Below are 13647 nucleotides of genomic sequence, written 5' to 3'. Positions count from 1 at the left end.
ACCTTGTGATCTAGCAGTTACTCCATTTCTTTTGAGGAGAAATAAGTGCATTACTGACAACATTTGCTCCATACTTTGTATCACTGTCTAAAGGGAAAAGAGTTCCAGTTCTCTTGAAGTAGACCTGCTACACTAAAGGTAAGCAAAGCTGAAGGCATCAGGACTGAAAGAAAAAGAATCTGCCCACAACTATATACACCTACAGAAGTTATTTTTACGAAAGTCTGTTTTATTCTTGGATCGCCTGGCTACAGAGCAATCTACCAAGGATACTGAGGGTGAAAAAAGATGTAATCATGCTTCAGATTAGGATGAGCTACTAGTGGGAGCAAGAAGTCCTTAGGTGCTAATTGGGGAATAGACTTAAGCAACATCCTACATCCCATAGGGCAAAGCCGTATGCATACATACACTAGAGAGCCCTTAAGCTGAAACAAAGTCATATTCCTCAGCATACATAAGGGAAAAAATCCCAAAATGCAAGTCTAAGCAGAAGACGGTGGTATACAGTAAAGGGGCAAGCAAACAAGATCCAGTCTCTTCTACCAGAGCTGATGGCAGGGCAGGCCTGGCAGTGCTCAGCCATCAGGAGCCCCAGCCACGCTTCTTGGTGGCAGAGAGGACTAATTCCCACACTAATTTACATTCATTACATTTTCTTTATCATCTGCTGAAATGTCATAATCAGCATTCATCATACACACAAAACAATGACGTACCCCTTGCAGCACTCTTCATATCTGGCTTGATTCCAGCATGCTGATGCATTTCCAAAGCCACCATGACCTAGCCATCAGGAAACAAACACTTACTACATAAGGGTTTTTACTGCAAGAACTGTGTAAGTAATGTCTTGAATAGCTTTCTGTGGGACTCATGCAGTTTACATACAAAGTTATCAGGCCATCCATCTAAGATAACTGGGGGCAGACGTGTTACCAGAAGGAAGGTCTTATCACTGGTGCAGGGATCACATGAGAATCCTAGGCAACACACAGACATTCACCTACAGGAATGTGAATATCATCAGCCTAAGAAAAAAACAAATACACCTTTCATAGAATCATAGATTCACAGAATGTCTTGGGTTGGAAGGGACCTCAAGGATCATGAATCTCCAACCCCCTGCCACACGCAGGACCACCAACCTCCCCATTTAATATCAGCCCAAGCTGCCCAGGGCCCCATCCAACCTGGCCTTGAACACCTCCAGGGATGGACGGGGCATCCACAGCCTCTCTGGGCAGCTGTTCCAGCACCTCACCACTCTCTCTGTAAAGCACTTCCCCCTGACATCCAACCTCAATCTTCCCTCCCTCAACTTCAAGCCATTTCCCCTTGTCCTGCTGTTATTCTCCCCATTCAAAGAGTCGATTCCCCTCCTGTTTGTAGGCTCTCTTTAGGTACTGAAGGCTGCAATGAAGTCACCCTGCAGCTTCTCTTCTCCAGGCTGAACAAGCCCAGCTCCCTCAGCCTGTCCTCACAGGGGAGGTGCTGCAGCCCTCTGAGCATCCTTGTGGCCTTCCTCTGGACCCTCTCCAACAGCTCCCTGTTGAAGAAGCAGATCACTTTAGCTCATCCCTTTCTGCACTGTCACTCCATTCCTTGTTATCTTTATGCAAACCACTGTCAAAAACACGGCCTTTCAGAGCAATTTTAGTGTTTTGATGGGCATAAGCATGTCAGTTTCATTGCAAGATAAAGGGAAGACGGCATCCATTATTCATGTTTAGTGTGTGCAACCCAGTTTTAAGAAACCCTTTGTAGCTTACTGTATAACCAGAGACTTCCAAGGCGGCTGCTTCCAACAGGAGGAGCCTGCTGGCCATTAAAATCCCTCGCATTTGCACAAATGACCCATTTGCACTCACGTGCCCAGAGGGTAACTGGAAATAGCTCCCAGGACGGCGGCTCTGCCGCGCACAGCCCTGGTACGCGGTGCTGGCCGTGTCCGATGATGTTACCACAGCAACTGCACGTACGGCGTTGCACAACTGCTGGCCGGCGGTGCACCATGAAAGGCTTTCCTCTTCCTCCAGGCGTGGGACCGCAGCACAGCCACTTCCCCCACGCACTGCTCACCTGGAGCTGGGGAAATGTTCCAACAAGAGAGCACAAGCCAATGCCAGGCTTCCCCGGCTGTTTCTCCTCGTGCCTCTCGAAGGCTGCTCCAGGCTGAATGGCTCATGAATTATTCTCACAGCTACTGCCACACTAATATTTCAGCATCTATTATGCATTCACATCCTTTGCATGTCTATCCTTTATTCAGCGAGGGTGCCGTGAGTGCTGCCTGTTTACAACAGCCAAATCTGTGCTGCAGAGTGTAAGAACAGTTGCCTTCTAAGAACTGAAGTACTCAACCCTATCTTTAAAAGCAAATGCTATCGGCTGCCTTCAGCTGTGGGATTTCCCAGGGCAGACATTTTAAAGAAAAGGAAAAAAAAAAAAAAAACCAGCTGAAAAGCTTTATTACACATGTTAAGAACGAGAAATTACATGCTGAGCTGCAGAAGAAATACACTGACAAGAATATGCAGCCTTTGCATGGGATCTAAACATGTGAAGCAAAACAAAGGAATGTCCTAAAGGCTTTGGGATGAAGCTTCTCGTCAGATGGCAGAGTATTAAAGCCAAGAGATAAAGAGAACTTAAGAAGCACCATAAAGGGTTTTGGGGCTTGAAATATTGAGTTACTTCTGATGGAGAAACCAAAGAGAAAAACAGCAGCAGAAAGACAGATGCTGGTCTGGATGAAGCAAACCGTCAAAGGTATAGAGTGCATCTGTGAGTCATCAGCACATAATAGAAGCTGCAGCCATGTGAATGCCTGAAATAGGGCACGGAAAAAAGAGCAAGGCAAGGTCACGTTGAGGGAGGAGGAGGAGGAAACACAGGCTGGGGGTGGAAGAAGTGTCCTAAAAGCCAAAACAAGGAGATGTTAGAAGCAGCAGTGACTGTGCAGGGAGGAGACAGAGAACAAGAACGGGGTTCTCTGAAAACGTTGGTGCCGTGAATACATCGACAGAGGCCCACCTGAAAGCACCTGAAGTGAGGGGAGGGTGCAGAGCTGAGGCTGTATGCTGTCCTGCTGCGAGGACAGGACTTGTCCCAGGGCTGGAACACACACACCGAGGGGATGAGATGTGAAGGTCCAGCAGAGCACAGCACGCACCTTGTATTACAACAAGGGTAAGCAGGCTGCTAACGAAAGCCCACAACAAATGAGCTCGGGGGGCAGCGGCCGTGCCTGCAGATCTCTGCCCACATCCACAGACAGACCCGGTTCCACACACGTCCCGTAGGCAGCAGACAGGAAGGCAACTTTTGACAAGAACTCAGGCAGTGTGGAAAACCAACAGTGACACGAGGAACAAAATACCAGCAGTGCACGCGACATCGACGGCCCCTGGAAATGTTCTGAAGCACTGTGAGAAGGGAGGGCGCTCCCCCAGCACACAAACAGCTGGAGCAAAGCTGCTCAGAAACGACCAATGGCATAACTTAAAAAAAATACATCAAATGAATCCCATTTCAGCCAACTGCAACGCTGTCAATAAGAGCAGGTAGCCTAAAACCTAGCAGGGAAGGTGAAACAGCACCAGACAGATCGAGATCCCTATCACCAGCCAATCTGTCTTCAGAGCCTGCAGGGCACATTGCTCCTTCTTGGTGTGTTTTGCAAGTACAGCTGGAGGGCTTATCAGCTTCCTGAGACAAACAGAGTCAATACGGAGATGAGGAAGCTTAATAAGGATAATAAAATTACAGCAGCCAAAATAATCTGACTGATGAAGCACAGGCAGGCTAAACAACACAAAGATTGCAAATAAAATCTGCTGCAAAGGGGAAACAGTCACCGAATGACAGCAGCAAAGAAACCTTCTGTATCTGCTTCTAAAAGCAAAACCCCTTAATTCTCCTTGTTTACCTAAAAAGAACTTTGTCTAAGCACAAATCTCTGCAGAGAAAGCAAAGCATAACAACGCCAGAAGGAAGAAAGCAACACTCCAGCACGTACAGCACATGGGAGGGGCTGTGGCACCAGAACATGTAAATACCCACTCAGACAATCCCATATTAACACAAGTTTAAAGCGTACAGCACACAGAGCAGCAGCGGTAGCAAGCGGGCAGCCTGGTGAGGCCACAAGCCCCTAAAACCGGTAACAGACAGCCCAGCAAGCTCTTCTCTTTGTTCCCGTTCTGAAGGCAGCAGGTCGGTGTCACAGGGCTGACAAACAGCGCTGCTACCGACTGGCAGCACTGGTGGGATCTGCAGGGACGCACCACCACCAGAGGAATCAAAAGGCAGCCTGAAATCTAAACGTTGTTGTGGCGGCAGTAACGTCAGGAGTCATTTCAGATGCGTTAAAACAACCCAAATTTGTTGTGCTCCTTGACTGACTTATGTCAGAACAGGGGCGTGCAGCCATATGGAAGCTTTTAACTCTAAGTAAATCCCCACAAATATTTTGTCCCTTGCATCACTTGATATAAACTACCCACTGGCAGGCTGGGGCTGCAATCCAGCAGTGAGCATTTCTGGCTGTTTAAGGAAACCATCCCATTTGCACGGCCATGTGTATTGAGAAGCAAACCAGTCCCACACTGAGGCAGCCCAGGGGCACCACACACGTGCAGCCAGCTCTGCATCCCACCTTCTTAACGAAGCATCACTAAGGATCCCTTCCATCTACCACGCAGAGGAAAGCCGGTGGCAATTAGGGGACGCATGGCAGGTACTGAGGCCCCACCACTGCAGCTGCACATGGGGAGGGTTCCTGCAGCACGTGGGCTCACACCTGCAGCAGGAGGGATGCTGACATCCAGAAACACTCCTCTGCACAACGAAACCACACCAAAGCACACCCAGCCCTCGCAAACAACAGTGTGAGAAGCAGCGGGTGACACCGTCCCATGTCTCCACTTGGTGTGCCTAACAGAAATGGCATAAAAACAGGAGTCCACTTCACTTCAGGCACCATGGAGACAGCAAGACAGCACATTCAGAGCCCTTCACTCCTTTACTTTCTTGTAGGATTTAATTACTCACAGAATCACAGAATCATCAAGGTTGGAAAAGACCACTAAGACCAACCAGTTCAATCATCAACCCACCACCACCTCTTACGCTCTCAGAGACCGCAAGTCACGCACTGCGGATGCAATGAAAGCCTGACAGACGATTACTGACCAAAATGGGACAAAAATGGCTTTTGGAGAAAACCGGAGCAGATTCCATGAACTTCCACATCTGGGGCTGCTGCTTCCTCTGCTGCATTTTCAGTTTTGCCCCTTTCTGTGCCACTTGCCTTGTGACCTTCCAACACCTGCCCACCTACCAGGGTACCAGGACAACAAGCCTCCATTGTAGTTAGTTAACTAACAATTAAAAGAAAAAAGAAAACTATCATACAGAGTGAGAGGGTGAAAGCAGCCCTCAAGGTCTTTTCCTTCAGAAGAAAGCAGAAACCCTCCCTATGGAACTTTCCAGCATTTAAAGCCTGCAGTTTAAGCTCACTGCCAAGAGAAGGGGCTGTGGGCAGCACGGTGTGCGCACAGTTTAAGCCCCGAGGGAACCACGTAACTTTGGGGAGCAATTTGGGACACAGCCACAGTGCTTCATCAGCAGCTGGACTGACAACATCTCTCACTGGATGAGCAGAAGGAACACTGACGTAATCAAATTGAGCAAAATGCTGGTGCAACCAAGCTGATGTTTTTTTTTTTTAATTAGATGGATGACACAAAAAATAAACTGCTAAAAGCATTTCGTTTAACTCAACAACACCCCTCTGCTGGGCTGCATTTGCAAAACTTGGCGCTTTTTCCTAACAAAACGTCCTATTTCTTTCAACCCAGGCAGACCCTTCCTTTCATGACCTCAGCAAAGCACCCAACAAAAACCCTCCCCAAAACACTCCCTGCGTCATGTCTTCATCCTGCATAGCTATCCCCACACAAATGGTCTCATTAGACGATGGCTAAAAACGCCTGGGACCTTATGTAAATGGATGCTATTGCTTTTAATTGCAGCCATAATTATGGGAGTGCCTCGCAGCTGAGTAAGGCCACACGGAGCCAACTTGCTGGCACTCCGAAATTCTGGATGCACACCAGGAGCCCAATGCCTGCTGTTGCTCACCACCATCTTTCAGCTGCTGCTCACCACCGCCCTCCCACTGTCCATCAGCTCTCCACAAAGCCGTAGGAAACCAACTGACCCCATGGGATCGCTCCCAGTTGTGCTTGGCTTCACCTCACGCCAGTTCGTCCCTGCCTGGTACTAACAGAAGGGTTAATTCTGACTGAATGTTTCCAAAGAGCCCAACTTTATGCTTTCCCGTCCTGCCCCAGGGCACCCACCCAGGTGAGGTGCCAGGTCCACCCTCAACCTTCACCATTCGTTTTTCCCGGAAAAGTGTGGGGGACCCCAATACGACCGAGGCTGAGCCCACCTTCCGAAGTTTCACTGCCCGCCTGCTCGGCGCTACGACGGGTTCCAGACCCCGAAACGACAGCACGTCCCGACGGAAGGGCCCTCCGACGTGAAGCCTGCCCAGCTCCCGGCCGCCGAAAATCGGAGCCCGGTGCCGGGAGCGCGCAGGCAGCCCGCAGAGCAGCCGAGGCGGCTGCGCGCACTCGCGGAGCTGCCATCGGGAGCTCGGATGGACGAGCGGCGGGTCGGGGCGCGCCTTGCCGGAGCGCTGATTTTACGACCGTCCAACGAAAAGCGCCGCTGCCCGCAGAGCACAAATTCCCCGTCCCGCAGCTCCATCTCTCCACGGCAGTCCGTTTCCCAAAAATAATCCGGGCAGCGACAGTCACCGCACGCCGCTCTCCCCAACGTGCGCGCCGCGTCCCCCCGCCAGCACGAGCCGCGACCCCCGGGCGGCCCGCAGCTCCTGTGGGGCTCTTGCGGGGCTCCGGGAGGGGTCGGCGGGGTCGCGGTTCTCCCCTCGCCCGGCCCCACCGGCAGCCCCGGCGCACCCCGCTCCGTACCTCGGCAGTGCCGGCCCGGCGGGCGCCGGCGGCCCCACATCGGCGCCGCTCCTCGGCCCGGGCCCCGCGGAGCTGCCCGCGGCTCTGCGCGGAGCAGGGGCGGGACCGGCCCCAGCCCCAGCCCCAGCCCCAGCTCCAACCTCAGCTCTGGCTCCAGCCCCGGCCCAGCAGCCCCCGCCCGCCCGCCCGCCGCACCCCGCGGTCCCGCTGCGGAGAGGTGCGGGAAATGGGCAGCGCCCATCGCACGAAGCAGATCCCGCAAATAAACCGGGAGTGCGGGGGCAGGGGGAGCGCCGGAGCCATTTTGCAGACCTGGGGCTGGAAGCGGCCGGAGCGGCCGGAGGAGGGAGCGGAAGGAGAACGCGTTGCGTCGGCAGCGAGGTCTGCTCGGAGCCCCGGCCGTCCCGGCGCTGCCTCCCCACGCTCTGTCCCGCGGCCCGGCCCCGCGTGCAGGCAGCGGTGTCCCAGCGGAGCTCCGTGCACGGCTCGGGGTGGTGGCGGCAGCACGGCGCTGTCCCCGCGTGCGGGTCTGCGCGGTGCCTCGTGTCACGGGGGTCGTGGGTTTTAGGGGCTCGCCGTGTAATTCCATCGGCCTGTGTATCTGAGGTCAGTGTGTGCGCGTGGAGGATTTGGGGTCTGTCGCCTCCCACGCCTTCGGCTCGGCCCAGGTTGGAGTCAGGGGGCCGGGAGCAGCGGTGTGCCCAGGGCGGCTCGGATCCCTCCGCCTGTGTGTGCTCTCTGCAAAGTGTCGGGCAGGGAGTTCTGAGTTCGCTGCTGTGATTTCCCGACAGCTGACATAGGGATCTGAATGAGGAAATTCTTCATATTGTGCTTAAATGCTTTACCTTCACAGGCTTTTTGCTCTCTGCTGTGCTCTCTCTGGTGGGCACTCACCATCCTGTGTGCTGTGCAGGCGGTGGGGCTCAGACCACAGTACCACGAGCACTGTCGTTGTACAGGTTATCATCCGGTGCTTTGAGCCTTTCGTTAACAAAGTGTTTAACAAAGTTTTTAAACGTTAATCACTGACAGGAGTCATCGCATGCAAAGAAAGGGGTTGTTTTATAGGCACGGAATATTAATCTCAGCATGATGGTGTTTCCTGCAATGAGGAAATTGTGTGACTGAGGTCGGTGTGGTGTGTTGGTATCGCTTCCTTGAGGTGCGTGGCACACCCAGGGCTGGGACCAACCCCCTGCTGCTGCATAGCCCTGGGCTGTGGCTACAGGAAGCATTTGGCCATACAGAAGCCCATTTGGTGCCAGGAGCTGGGGGTGAGCAGGGGTGGAGGAAGCTCCAGTGTTGCCCTAGAGCTACGAGATGAGCTTCTCTTCTGTGGGGGAACAGTTAATGGGAGGTCCGTCTCTGTGTGCGTCCCCTGGAGCACAGAATGGCTCATGGAGGTGCTTTCTCCTATGCTCACCTTCTGGATAACACATAACCCTCCTTAACTCCCCATGATTCCATCTGGACTATTAATATTTCATTGGCTTTATCTTTCTGCATCTGAATTGACTCTACGTAACCACAGCCTTTCCTGTGTTAGGAAGCTTTGCTGCCCCTAGCATGAAGGGGGATGGCCCACAGACACCACATCACCAGTGCTGCTCTGGAGCAGGGTGTGCATCCCTGGCACAGCACAGGTGACAGAGCTCAAACCCAGTGTAGGTAAACCCGATTTTGGTGCATGACTCCTTCCAGCTTGGAGCAGCAGCCATGGACTGATGCTGTTTGGGAGCAGACATCCTGCAAGTTCTCTCTTTGGTTTTAATAAATGAAGAAAGACCAGCAAAACCACAACGTGCAGGGATTCCTCATTGCCTGATGCTGATAACCGGGCTCCAAGTGCCCCCCTCTCCCCACAAACAGCGGGAAGCAGCTCAGTAAATGAGCCAGGCCCTCCAGCTGCTCCTCTGGCAGAAGATCATGCAATCAATCATAGAATCACAGCATGGTTGGGCTGGAAGGGACTTTAGAGCCCCAATCCCAGCCATCAGCTTGTTTCCCCCCCTCCCAGATCAGGCTGCCCTGGGCCCCATCCACAGCCTTGGGCACCCACGGATCGGGCAGAGCTCTCCTTTGGTGGTTTCTGCCCGCCTGTCTCTCCTCCCACTCAGCTCCCCCAGGTGGGAAGGCGCCTGCTGGGCTCACTGCTCCCACCTCTGCCTCTGCTGGACCTGTCCCTGCCTGTCCCAGAGCTGCTGTGCTGCAGGCTGCTGGCTTTGCACAGGGATTAAGCGTTCCTGGAAGCAGCCCGCGTTACGGCACTGAGCAGCTACAGCTGGGTTAATGGAGGGCGTTGCAAAAACCTGGGGGTTCACTCAGATCTGTGCACTCAGAGCACTGCTCAGAGTGAGGAGGTTCTGCCTGAGCTCAGAGGCCCGGGGAGGTGCGGTGTGTTTGGCAGGCGTGGTTGGGTGCAGTGTACGGAACAGAGGAATCAAGATAAGTACTCGGAAGCATTCCACCTGGGAGATTTGTCCAAGCTTGTTTGTGGATTAAGCTCAGCAAGCAGGGCCATCCTTTGGATGGGGCTCTGTTGTTTCCACCAGACAACCTTCTGCTATGCTGGTGTCAGCCCGGGCTCCGTTTCCCTGGATGACACCTGTTTAATGATGGGTAAACCCATCATTTTCCAGCTATTTTAGCTGCCTTGCAGTTGAGTTCCTTGGTTTTGATGGAAAGTTTCAGCTGCCGAGTCCTTTGTTTGGGTCGAATCTGCAGGGAATTGGGCAAATGCAGGACTGTGCTACAGCCGACCGAGCCATGTGGCACAATGCTTTTGTTTTATGTTCCTAACGAAAGGCATTTTGCAGCCCTTAGGGTCCTCCGCTCCCAGGGTCTGAGAGGCTGAGCTTTATCCAGCAGGAGTTCCCCCTCGTGCAGCACAGCACCGCCAGCCTGCCCCCAGCTCTGCGCATTGCTGGAGTGCCCGCCTGCCTGCCCAGCTATTTCTGTGCTGCACATGGGACTGCAGTCAAGTGCTGCTTCTCTATCGCAGACAGCTGAGAGTTTCCATGACCTTTGACTAAGAAATAACTGCATCTTTCCTTGCAGCCACTCTGCACAACAAGCAGCACGTAAGATAACATCAGTATTACTGTACTGTACCATTTTTGGCACATCACTTGCTCCGGTGTTGTACTTCTTTCCACTGGCTGTGAAGAGAGAATAAATGACACGTTTGGAACATGGCAGAAATGAACAGTCTGATGTTGTTTCCCTCTGTTTCACTTAGGGATCACTCATTAATTAACCTTTTTTGTTTTTATTTTAAATTCTCCCATGGGTTTATCTAACACCTTTCAGACACTGCCGCAGGCTGAGCACCAGGAGTCAGCCGTGCCTGGTACACCAGGGAGCAGGCTGGTGGCAGGTCACCACTGCCAAGGTCAGCAGCTCCACTGCTGCAGGAAGGGAAGAACCACTGAAACGCAGTCTGCTCCTTTTTCCAGCTGCCTCAGAAATGAGGAAGCAGACACAGCAATGGTGGTGTGTGCCTCAGACACGGTGCTTGTTCTGCAGATGCTTTGCACACAGCCCAAGGATAGAGGTGTCCAGGTTCACTGCAACCGCTGGAGCCCTGCCGCATGCCCCATGGCTGTATGTAAAGAGTGCTGGCAGCAGTCAGTCCTCCAGCAAAGCTGGGTCTGTTCATGCCCTCGTACTCTTTGCAGGTTGGTTGTCAAGGTGAGAAAAGCCAGGCCTGGAGCTATTTGGCTCCGTGCTGTCTCGGCTGGTATCTGCTGCATGCAGGTATCTGGTGATGCACATTAGAACAGGTAAGATAGCAGTGCACGTGCCCTATGCACTGAGGGTCAGATGCAGTCTGAAAGCTCTCACCCCCCCCGTCCATTTTGGCTTGCTTTGTTTTTGCCAAAGCTAACCCCAAACTGCCCAACAGCACAGAGGACTGCTGAGTCTTAATTGGGCATTGTGGCATGCAATAGCCTGCTGAATCAGATTTTTCCTCCTGAGAAAACTTGCAGAGAAAGTCTTGACTGTTTGTGCAAACTTGTTGGCTGTAATATTTGCTATAATGTGCTGTGTTTGCTTTAAGTCTGCCCACAAAGCAGCAACTGAACATTAGGGCAGCATCTCAGGGCATTGTATAGCCATATCCTTAACATGTCACAGGAGGAGAACTCGTTTGCAGGCTGTTCAATAAAGCACGACCAAGTCTGTTTGCATGTCTGACCTCCCTGGGCTGTAAGTAGCCGTCCTGTTGGCTTGCCAGCACGAGCACAGGACACTGACGAGTCTGTTTTTAAAACCCCGGGGTGGAAAATAACCAGGAGAGGGGTTCCTGCCAAGTCAGAGCAGGAAAGGTGCTGCAAATAGCACAGCATTGTGCCTCCCAGTGAGGAGCGTGGGGTGCGGAGCCATTTCTGTTTATGTAACCCGAAGCAGGCTCTGCTGCTCAGGCTGCGTTTCCAGACTGTTGCTGGGAGCCAGCAAACCATGCCTTAGGCTGACAACCTTATTTTCCGGGTAGCTCCTGAACTTGTCATCTGTGGAATCAGTGGAGGGAGGTCTGCTGCCCGTGCTTGGATTCTGCAGTGTGTGGGGGACAGCCAGCCCGTGGCAGGGGGGTTGGAGCTGGGTGATCTTTAGGTCTCTTGCAACCTAAGCTGTCCCATGATTCTATGATAAGATTGAATCGGATCTTTCCTGGATGCACCCAAGCAAGACAAGGAGCTGAAGTGAGTGGTTTTCAAACACCAAACCCGAAGAGACTGTGGGGAGGAGCCTCTTACATTTGAAGTGACGGGATCTTGCGTTCCAGTCTGAGTGAGCAACAGATTAAGCTCAGGCTGAGCCGTTCTTGAGGGGAGGCACAAGCTCTTCCATTCAAGATCTGGAGATGTTGTTACTTGTGAAAGAATATTCAAAAGTGAGCTTCAACACTGCATGTGAAGGAGAGCTTGCAAGTTTTGTTTTGAAGCAGTCACCAACAAGAGTGCTGTAGCCTCCTGCATGTCCATGACACCACTGACCCTTGTGAAGGCTTCGTTCAAAGCCAACAAAAACTGCTGCCCTCCGTAGCACCTCAAGCTGCTTGCGTGGCCAAGCATGTTTGGAGGAAGTTTTTGTGCCTTTTCATGCTCCTGCTCTTGAGATGCCCCTTCCAGGTCCTCTGCGCTTGTGTGGTTCAGCAGGTGGTGCTTGTTTGGTGCCCCTCATTCCTTGCAGCCCCACTGCTCTGAGCATTGCAGATTTACCCAGCCAACCTGCGCACAGCAAACAGGAGGTGGATGAGGGCAGGTAAGCGCGCTCCACCCAAGAGATAGCTGCAGGCAGCCACGTGAAGCACTCCAACGCCCAGGGCCACGCTTGGCTGCCTGCAGGCACTCCTGCCTTGGCCCTGCTGCAGCGTGGGCTCACCCTGGTGCTGGGATGGCTTTGCAGAGTGCAGACTTTACAAGGTGTAACTTTTCAGACCTAAAAAAAGCCCCAGTGCCCCCAGATCAATGCTTCTGCGTTGCCCGAGTATGATGTCTTGTGTCTGCTCCTCAAAGTCAAGAGAAGCTAATGACACAGCATACAAGGACCTGGGTGCTTTAGATACCAAGTGTTCAGAAGTCAAACACGAATGGCAAGGAGCTGTCACACCTTCCAGGCATAAAGAGGACTCGGAAATCACAGCTGTTTTCTTCCAGTGGTAAAAGATGTTTAGTGCGTTGCAAATATCAGATGGTTGGTAATTTGGGAGGAACACATTTCAGCATTTGTAGAAGTAGAGTCCAATCACCTTCTGCATACAGAAAACAGTAAGATAACATTAGTTTCAACTGTTTCAATTTACAGCCAACTTTTTTCAAGCTGTCCCTCTAAGAATTAGAGCAGAGAGCCCATTCCTAGCCAAAGTCCAGACATGACTGAGTTTGACAGAGGCAGCCAGTTGGCAAAGGGCTTGGCTGTAAGTTGGTGCACGTTTCCGAAGACTTGACTGGGGAGCCTAAGAGTCCAACTGCGTCTGCAGCAGAGCCTCACCCAATTCCTATGAGATGTAAAAGGAAGGGAACAGATCGAAGATGTGCACCCTGCAGGACTGAAGTGATTGGTCTTCATACAAGGAGTGGGGGCACTCACAGCCCCAAACGATTTCGGCCAGGATGTTGGTGTTACTGCTTTCTGAAAGATACTTGTGCACGGTGCCAGCACCTCACAGGGGCATGCTTGGAAATGTATCTGTGTCTGTGGAGTTTTGTTGCCAAAAACGAGGTGTGTGACACGCAGAGGACCTTTACATCTCCACACCTGAAAGGCTTGTGAACAGAAATTTCTGACCTATTTAAAAATGTTCCAAAGTTTTCAAGTGGACTTCAGGCTCATTACTTGGAAAATAGGAAAATGCAGCCCTGCGGGAGGGGTTTGCAACGACAAGGAGCTGACATCAGAGAGCCACAGCAATCATAGGGCAGACGTGTGGAAAAGGACACGCAGGCTGGAGATGTTGCTTCTGCATCACTGCAACGAAACACCATGAGCTGATGTGCATCCATGCCAAGGAGAGATTACAGGGGTAAAGTACCTGCTTGGCTGTGTTCCTTATTTACTTTGCAGTAACAAATCACATCCTGCCTTGCTTTACATTTCTATGAAATTTCTTAAGTGGAAGGTTGAATTTGTTCTCCTAAAA

The 13647-nt window shown here is 52.1% G+C and overlaps 1 protein-coding gene across 6 annotated transcripts in view; it reads right to left on the bottom strand.

Annotated features, from left to right (window-relative positions):
• The window catches only part of LOC122187731 (6-phosphofructo-2-kinase/fructose-2,6-bisphosphatase 4), a 43300-nt gene extending 35902 nt beyond the window's left edge, over positions 1-7398 (bottom strand). For 2 of the 6 annotated variants that reach the window (XM_042885499.1, XM_042885498.1), the window contains exon 1: positions 7005-7060. Coding sequence is in view for 1 of the 6 variants with exons in the window: in XM_042885498.1 (XP_042741432.1) it covers positions 7005-7044 (40 nt within the window). In the remaining 5 variants the exon portion in view is untranslated. Of the gene's footprint in view, positions 1-6460; positions 6558-7004; positions 7061-7316 lie in introns of those variants that run through there. The other 4 variants (XM_042885501.1, XM_042885504.1, XM_042885502.1 and 1 more) reach the window with 3 other exon arrangements.
• Between the last annotated feature and the right edge of the window lie 6249 nt (positions 7399-13647).

Source organism: Lagopus leucura, unplaced genomic scaffold, assembly GCF_019238085.1.
Source record: "Lagopus leucura isolate 7727_CA_CO unplaced genomic scaffold, USGS_WTPT01 Super-Scaffold_100050, whole genome shotgun sequence".
Taxonomy (NCBI): domain Eukaryota; kingdom Metazoa; phylum Chordata; class Aves; order Galliformes; family Phasianidae; genus Lagopus; species Lagopus leucura.
The sequence above is the reverse complement of the archived record's forward strand: the minus strand, read 5'-3'. Positions and strand labels throughout refer to the sequence as shown.